At 38.2% G+C, this 8,999-nt stretch overlaps 1 protein-coding gene across 1 annotated transcript; it reads right to left on the bottom strand.

Moving 5' to 3' along the window:
* Positions 1–1,924: 1,924 nt before the first annotated feature.
* On the bottom strand, positions 1,925–7,561 carry arpp19a (cAMP-regulated phosphoprotein 19a). The gene is made up of 3 exons (XM_028014072.1): positions 7,334–7,561; positions 4,583–4,705; positions 1,925–3,485 (listed from the first exon to the last, which is right to left on the bottom strand). The coding sequence occupies exons 1-3, from the start codon at positions 7,391–7,393 to the stop codon at positions 3,315–3,317; spliced, it is 354 nt and encodes a 117-aa protein (XP_027869873.1). The 5' UTR covers positions 7,394–7,561; the 3' UTR covers positions 1,925–3,314.
* Positions 7,562–8,999: the final 1,438 nt, after the last annotated feature.

Raw genomic sequence — 8,999 nt, 5'->3', positions numbered from 1 at the left:
CGGAGGCAGCTGCTGACGAGTGAGAAAACAGCGCCTCCCCCTGGTCAAGATTTAGAAGTACACAAAGAAAAACAGGGTTAATTTTAGAATTGAGGTGCAAAAGTTTTAATTATGTTGAAGGGCAGGTTTCATGGTCGCATTCTAGTTTTTATTATTTTTTTAAAGAGAGGTGGGTTTCCAAACCCAAAGGAAGTCGCAGAATTTAAAATGTTCTGTTATTGTGATGCTCCACTGTTCTTAAAGCACCGCTGAGGAGCTAATATTGGAGCCAGGCTCCGTAGGAAATTGCAGAATTGGAGTTTGAGACCACTCCTCTAGGCTCTGATTTAAAAAATTTTTTTTTTCAAAATTAAACGTAAAATTTACTTCATACTGAAATAAAGTCCTTCTCAGCCCAACAGTGTCCCTGGTTCTGGTGAGGCTCTTGAAGTACTCATGGGTCTCAAACTCCAGTCCTCGAGGGCCACAGTCCTACAGTTTTTAGATGTGCCACAGGTAAAAAACACTGGAATGAAATGGCTTAATGACCTCCTCCTTGTGTAGATCAGTTCTCCAGAGCCTTAATGACCTAATTATTCTGTTCAGGTGGTGCAGCAGAGGCACATCTAAAAGTTGCAGGACTGCAGCCCTCCAGGACTGGAGTTTGACACCCCTGTTAAATCTTTCTCCAGATGGGTTTGAAGTTGTTTAAGGCTGGTTTGTTTTTTCCCTGCACCTCTTCTACTTAAAGGGGCAATATTATGAAAATATATTTATATATTTTTTTAGCTTTACATCATGTTATGTTATCCCCTCATCAAAAGCATACCTAGAGTGTTTCCTTGATTCTTTCATGCATGTTTGAGAAATCATTGAATCTCCATGACAACCATTCAGCTGTCAAAAGCACCTGGTTGGCCCTAGCCCCGCCTTCTAGATGTAGCTCCTCCTCCCAGCTGCAGCTTCCAAGCTTCAGCCTCACAGAGTAACCCTCCCTCGTGTCTCCAAGGTGTTAGTTATATCATGAAGTAAAATTTATTTTCAATCAAGTCTATTTGTACAGCACATTTCAGCAGCAAGGCAGTTCAAAGTGCTTCACATGATAAAAACACAAAAATACAAAGTTATTTGTATTTTGTCAACAATTGAATAAACATTTCATTTTGATGAGTGCCATCACTAAAATCATACACATCAGATATGTTGGTCAGTGTTTCATTTACTGGTTCAAAAGCAGCTCGAAACAGCTGAACTTTAGACTAGATTTAAAATAAAGAAACTCTGTTTCAGCTATTTTGCAATTTTCTGGAAGTTTGTTCCAGATTTGTGGTGCATAAGCTGAATGCTGCTTTAAAGACATTTTTGATATAGCATTTTTATAGCAACTCAGCATAACAGTTACTTGATTAAGGTACAAAATGGCACTAATGGAAAACACACAATACCGACCCTTTAACTTTCCTTTTAATATTCTTGGAAACAGCTCTCTGAAAACCCAGCAATTTAGGAAATACCTCTTCGTTTTATCCCTCTTTCTGTCTGCTGGACAGCCGTCATCAGACTTTCCCATGATAATATGGGTCATCGAATAATATTTATTTATTTATTTTTTTAAAAACAAAGCAAAATCTTTTCAGAGAAAATAAATAGTGGCTTATCATTAGCTTTAAGCTATTATAATTAAAAATAAACAAGTCTGAAATATATCGCTAATTGATCAATGCATTTCACTTTTTGAACAGCATTGCTGAAACATAACTTTTCTGCGACGCATCCCTATACTCAAGCTTGAAAAGAAAGAAAATTTCTTTGCTTTAGCTGCATTTTACGAGAGAGAGAAAAAAAAGAAGTCGGTCGCATTTTTAAGCCTTCAACTTATTCTATTCATCCCTTTGCAACTTTCTTTTTTTTTGCAAGCAACAGACAAAAATAGAGAACACAAAAAAACATTTGTGCAAAACTATTTTATTTACAAAAACAAAATGGCACATTGTGACAGCCATATTATACATGCAGAGCTCACACCGATGTCACGCTAGCATCTCTGGTCAGTGGTCACGCTTCATAAGCTAAACATAGAGCTCAGAACATTTAGAAGATAAAACTGCAACCTATAGTTACTCCTCCTAACTTATTACATTTTGTATTCCCAATACACTTTTTTATATATTATACATATATCTATAGACAGACTGGTCGTCCACATAGTTACAGGGTTTCATCTTCCCCATCACACGCCCATCCACCTCCCCTTCTTTAAGCACGATGATTCATTCATGACAACGGTGACCTCCAGCAGGAACACAGCTGCACCTGACAAATACGGGCCAAACCCCAACAAGTTCTTCCTTCAGTCTTGAAGCGAACACATCTCGTTGTATCGTCCCGAATGAATCGCCGAGCGCGTCTGTCCACCACATCGTCTGCCTCGACACCTGCCCGTTCTTAGAATGAAATCAAGTGGGTAAAGCGGTGAAGCTTGCGTTAAGATTCTCGTCCAAACACGTCCTCGAATAAGGAAGCAAAACGTCTAAACCAGGGTTCTCAAACTCCAGGCCTCGAGGGCCGCTGTCCTGCAGTTTTTAGATGTGCCACAGGTAAAAAACACTGGAATGAAATGGCTTAATGACCTCCTCCTTGTGTAGATCAGTTCTCCAAAGCCTTAATGACCTAATTATTCTGTTCAGGTGTGGTGCAGCAGAGGCACATCTAAAAGTTGCAGGACAGCGGCCTTCGAGGACTGGAGTTTGAGACCCCTGGTCTATACAAAAGATTTCCTCCGGGTCGGAGGGTTTCGTCCCGCAAACGTACAGACGGAAAGATTCGCCGATCGGATGTCAAATGTTCTGAACGGGCTGATTTCGTCTCGTCTCCCTGTGCCAGACATGGACAAATATATACAGGCGTACAGCTACAGGCATAAATCATCTTCATCTGAGGAACCTTGAACTTTACGCTAAAGCTGCGTGTTGCAGCTTCTGCGGCTCGCCCGTCCTAACTCAGTAGTCCTACCGTCCAAAGGGACGCCACACACCAATCAACACGCTCTCTCTGTATCTTACATGAAGTAGACTGAAAATATAAGAAGGGGGAAAGAAAAAGGGCAAGTGGGGAAAACAGAAGGGACTCGACCAGAAACGGCTGAAATGAAAAACGATAAGAAGCCATCAGCCGGCCACTTTGCTGACCGTTTGGTTCTGTTTGGGTTTGTCCAGGCTGGTGTGGAGTGGAAAGAGGGTCGGGGTGCATGAGTGGGTAATGTTACAGCTCTGAGGCTCGGGTGGAGCAGGGTCATGGAGAATGAGGGGGTGGGGAGCCGTAAGGACGCATGTGGATCAGCCGGCCAGCTTGCTGGCCACCAGAGAGGGTTTCCTTTGGGGCAGGTCCTGGGGGGTGGGGATGTGGTCCCCTGTGCACTCAGTCTTCTCCGGCGCAGCTGTTGGCAGCTGCTTGTTCTTGATCTTCGCTTTAGCCATGTTGTAATCGCCAGAGTCAAAGTATTTTTGCTGCAGAGAAAGAAAATTCAAGAGTGGATAATACTTCGAAGAAACAATGGCAAACATTTTAGAACCACAGGAACTATGGGACCAATAAATTACAACGTGCTTTCTGCTCATTGTAAGATTATATGTACCTTTGGAAATTTAAGCATACTTTTCGTTTCACTCCTGAATTATAAGTTTCAACGTTTACCCCAGAAAACTCGCAAAACCCGTTGGTTTTAATAATTGTGTGTCATTGAAAGATTTTGAGGTTAATACTTGAACACTAACTATAATGCCTTAAAAAATGCAAACATGTTTTAAGAGAAAGAGTTAAAACAAAATAAGCACTGATTAGCCTGGTGGAGTCATAGGTAAAGCCTGGTAGACCACCAGGTTGAGGGAAACCCTTATTTAAAAAAAATATTGTTCTGATGTAATATTCAAATTTTTAACACCAATGTTTTTTATTAACTGCAAGGGAAAAATTGTCAAGATTAACAGAGATAAAGCATGGAAAACACCAGTCTGTGTGCAAGTAATTCCTATAATGTGCCTCAATTAATGATAAAGTTCCTGGAATAAAACTTGCATTTCAATAATGTTGTAATTTATTGAATGGCTCACTGTCTACCTAGAATTTTATGTGACAAACCAAAGCAGGAGAAGAAGGAAAAATTTATAAATAATATTATCTATTTTTTTCCCCCACAAATAATCTTCAAAGTTTGGCATGCATTTATATTGACATCCCTAAATAAAACCCAGACCTAACTACTGCCTTATTAGTAAATGGAGTCCACGCGGGAGATATTATGAACTTTTTCACCTGCATCATCATGCTGACGGGAAGCTTTTAATTTCACTGCTCATAGTTCATCTTTCCTAACAAGCATTCTTTTCAGCAGCAACGAGCACTATAGTCAGATCCATCATTTTCAAATTCATTGTATATCTTTGGTCAAAGTTTTACAAAAACCTGACATCAAAGACCGACCACATAATTCTGATCTGAGAATCTCAAATTAAAAACGTGAGGATTAAGAACCATCACCGAGTGAATCCTGGACGTTTCAAAGTAATATCTAAAAAAAAAAAAAGAAAAAAAAAAACTGACTCACCCCCTTCTGCAAGCGTTTGCGAAGCAAGTCAGAACCTCCGGGTTTGTGCCCCAGGTTTGGGTATCTGGCCTTCAGCTTAGCTTCTTCTGCCTTCTCTGGACTAATCACCTTGTCTTGTGACTCCTGAAAACCAGCAGAAACACAAGCTAATTCTTTAAAGTTATTAATGGTATTCAAGATGTTATGGCTCCTCGATGCAGAGCTACGTCTTGTTTTTAATCAACTTTATGAAATAAAGAGCGTACCTAGTAAAGAGTGAGAGTAGGTGGTCAAAGACAAAGAGACTCTTGTTTTTGTCTCAGTAGTATTCAGTTCTTAATAAATTAGTTACTTCCTGTTAGCAATATTTAGGGCACAAAGTCACAACTTTGGCTTAATTTATCTGAAGATAAATAGGATTTTTCTTTTTAACTGAGGTGCATAAATAAGAGCAACAGGACAGAATACAACAAAAGCTTATGAATATCGGTCCAGTTTTACTTATATCTGTATTTTTTAACATATCAGTTAAAAAAATATCGAGCAACCTTAGCAATAAGTTACTTTTACATGTTTTAAATGTTTATTTTAGAATGTAGTCGTTATGTGTGCCTTGGAAATGAATTCAAGCAGACTGTTCATTTTATGCCACAATGTTTTCTATTTGTTATTATGATTATTGTCAGAGTGTATTATGACCTTTTCGCTGAAAGCAGCACATCAAAAGTCAATTAGTGATTTCTAAGTATTAGTCAGCAATTAATCATTAGACAACAATTGAAAGAAATATTTCATGTCAATACCTAAAACAGCAGCAGAAATGTAGTCAGTTTTCATTATGAATATACTGTTCAGATTTGTGTCACAACTTTCACATTTTACTTTAACCCACCCCCCCCCCCCCCAAAATTCAAATTTTAAATGGCTGTAACTTCAATTTTTGATTTATTTTGATGTGTTTTCAAAGATATCTTTTGCTTTTTTCAAAACAATATCAACAAAAAATATACAGTGGACAGAAGAAAAACATTATTTCAGGTTTTTCTCCTCCACAACACAAAATGTTTATGTTTTTGCTATGGGTGATATGGTTTAAAATAAAATCTCTGATGTTTTTTTTTATATCAAATTTGATTTTAAATGCTTTGTTTTGTAAAAAAAAAAAAGAAATTACAAATAAGAAAATATTTTCAAAAAGTTGCGCTTATTTCAATCATCCATTCTGTGAGTTGAACGACGAAGTATTAGGGCTTGTCTACAAGAATTTTGGATAATTACAACAATATAGTCATAATATTAGCAAAATGAAGAAAAATGCTATGAGAAGATCGTATTGAGATTAAGAGAAAATGTTGTTTTAATAAGAAAAAAAATTATCTTTTGTTGTTGGAGATTTCATAAAATTACAACATTATTCTGATAATATTATGATTTTATTTTCATATTACAACTGCATTCTTGGAACATTCTAACTTTATCTTTGTAAAAAATATATAATAGCAATAATCTTAGTCAGACCCTAATATTTTGTTATAGAGATGACCTGAATTCAACATTAATAGAACCTGTAAAACAGGCTTGTCAAACAAGATGCTGGGCGTTGGGCGAGCTGACATTATTCTGAACTACAGAAACCCCAGGGAGTGTATTGTTGGAGGAAAAAAAAAAAGATTTTCCAAAAATTCAATCTTCAAAAATAGTCATTTCAGTTATTACAATTTATATATGGTAAAACCCTACAAGTGTTGAAATAAACTTTCACTTTATTGTGATACCTTGAAGACCAAAACAATAAAAAAAAATGCAAAAAATACAGCTGCACAAAGAACTCTGCTCTTGTACAAGACAGTAACAAACTTGACATTTCAGCCGAATAACAATTAATATAAAGTCCAAAGTTTCGGGGCAATGTCTAAACTAAAATGGACAAATTTAGTAAATAATGTTTTGCTTTTAGTTAACATTTCAAATGTTTTGGTGTAAAATGAGATATTTAAAATCAAAACAAAGTTCTGGATTTTGCAATACTGACAACTAAGTTAAATTTCAATCTACATACATTAGCTCTGTATCACTTGATTGATAGGTCATTTGTGGCTTTTTGACAGTTTTGACAAGTCTTAAATTTTTTACTGACATATAACTTAGTAACAACAAATTAATTTAAGCAGTGATTCCTCTGCTAAAACAACGATTAATCCCGTGATGCTATTTGTTCAAAAACACGATGTAAACCGAATCAGATTAACCGAATCAACATCGATGTATCAGAAATTTCTAGCGCTTTCCTCGTGACAAATAAACCACCCATTAAACTGCTCGCGCGGACTGTAGAGACAGTTCTGGTCAAGGTTCTGTAGAACAGGTGTGTAACACCGGAACAGATAACTACGGTTCAGAAAACTGAACGGGAGAGAAATGGGTGCTAGGCAGGGTTTAAGCTAAGCTAACGGTAGCGGCTGGCTTGAGTGTATGAGAATGTTCTGACGGCTAGCAGCCAGCGCTAGCTTATGCTCTTGACATTCGTGACAACAGCCACTCAGACGGAAACATTCATTTCCAGAGATCTGCTAGAGACGGAGCACTTATGCAGTAACATAGCTGGAAGCGAGCGGGGTGTTGTGAATGAATCCCTGGAGGGTTAGCTGTTAGCTTTGAAGGAAGTGTCAACAATGACAAGCGCGGGTAGAAAGCAGCTAAACGTCAGAAGGCAGCTTTGGCTGTAAAAAAGTCAACGGCTAAATCTTTCAGCTAACACCGATCGATGCTCACCGTCTCCTCCTCCACCGGTGTCTCTTCTGCGGTCTGGGTTTTGTCGTTGTCCTCCGACATGTCTAAATCTGCCTCCAGCTCGACCAAGGCACTGCCCACTCGGTTCACAAATGATCGCGAAATTAGCTGCGCTGAGTTTTTTTTTTTTTTTAACCCCTCTCTCTCTCCAACACCAACACAGGGCTGCTAAGAGGCTCGCTCCCGTACAAAATATTCTACGTCACATGCGGCGGAGACACCACGCGCGCTCCCGTTCCGCTCGGGTTGCTCATAGATATGACGCTCGCGCGCGCCTCTGTCTGCTCCAGATTGACATTGCGTAATGTGAACCCGATCAGCTGCTGGGGCCATGTGCCGTCACTAAATCCCGTCGCTAATCCTCGGACACGGAGGATGCGGTGCTGATTAACCAGCTCAGCTTGTTTTCTTCGCTTCTAAAAAGGAATATTGTGCATTGACTCTGCGTGGTGTAAATGATATTTCCTTATGGTCACCATGAGTCATCCTCCCACGATTCAGTATCATTACATTCGCGCTCTGAAGACATTACCACTGCAGATCGACCGGAACTTAACTGCAGTGGACTCTCTGAACTCTAGCACACTTCACCATGCAGAGGAGTTGGTGGACAACTGAACATTAGCAAAATGTCCAGAATCTGTGGTCAAATCATCATTTTTCCACCTCTGTGCTAAACAGACACATGACATAAGGTGTCGCGTGGGTCTCTTCGATATGGAAATCCGTAAGTGCCACAATTTAATAGACGAGTGAAGGATGAAATGGCCGCTGGAATGCAATTTCAAATAGAAACAATAGATATCACTATTACGAATATTTTATTTGTTAAAATGATATATTTTAGAGTTTAGCAGTTATTTAATGGTCATGCTCTACAGCATACTAAATAATTTCTATATTTTTATTCCTCATTAATCAACTCAGCCAACATCAAATAAGCATCACAGATTTTGAAAGTGTTTGGCGAACCCAATTTTCTCCTGTATTAATCCTTTACTAGACGTTTAAAATCTGTTTTGTAACTTCTTTATGATTTATATGATTTTAAAGTATAAAATAAACAATTATTTATAGAAGTTGTAATTGCCAACTACTGGAATAAATAGGGATAGGCCCTACATGCATTTATAAAGACTTAAAGAATCATTGTCATTAACCTCTAACCAGAAGAAATTGCTTTCCCCCATAATGGAGGAAGCCCCTCTGGTTTTCCATCGATTTTTTTTAGTAAATGAAGGCAGTGTATTATGTGCTTATGTTCATACATGTACTCAATTTTAAGACCAAACAAACAAAATCTTTTGTCTTGATATATAAAGCCGTAGAACAAAAAGTTAATAACACATTTTACACTTACTTATCGTTTGAAATCCATTAGTGGTGGATGAAAAATGTAAGTATTTGTATTCAACTCTACCAAGCGTGACTGTTGGGCTGCGTTCAAAACAAATACCATCTGCTAAAGGGAGAAATAAAAAAACCAAAAAAAAAAACACCTCACCACACTCCCACACTGCTTTTTTTGGAACACGTTAGCATGAAAAATTTTGCTCATTAGCAACTTATTTGCTTATCTTAAGGAGTCCAACGCCCACTCTTACTGAACACCATCAGTCAGCTGGCTGAAAGTGCATTTTTCCTCACA

This window comes from Xiphophorus couchianus, chromosome 4 (genome assembly GCF_001444195.1).
Source record: "Xiphophorus couchianus chromosome 4, X_couchianus-1.0, whole genome shotgun sequence".
NCBI lineage: Eukaryota > Metazoa > Chordata > Actinopteri > Cyprinodontiformes > Poeciliidae > Xiphophorus > Xiphophorus couchianus.
This window is presented reverse-complemented; position numbering and strand designations above follow the sequence as displayed.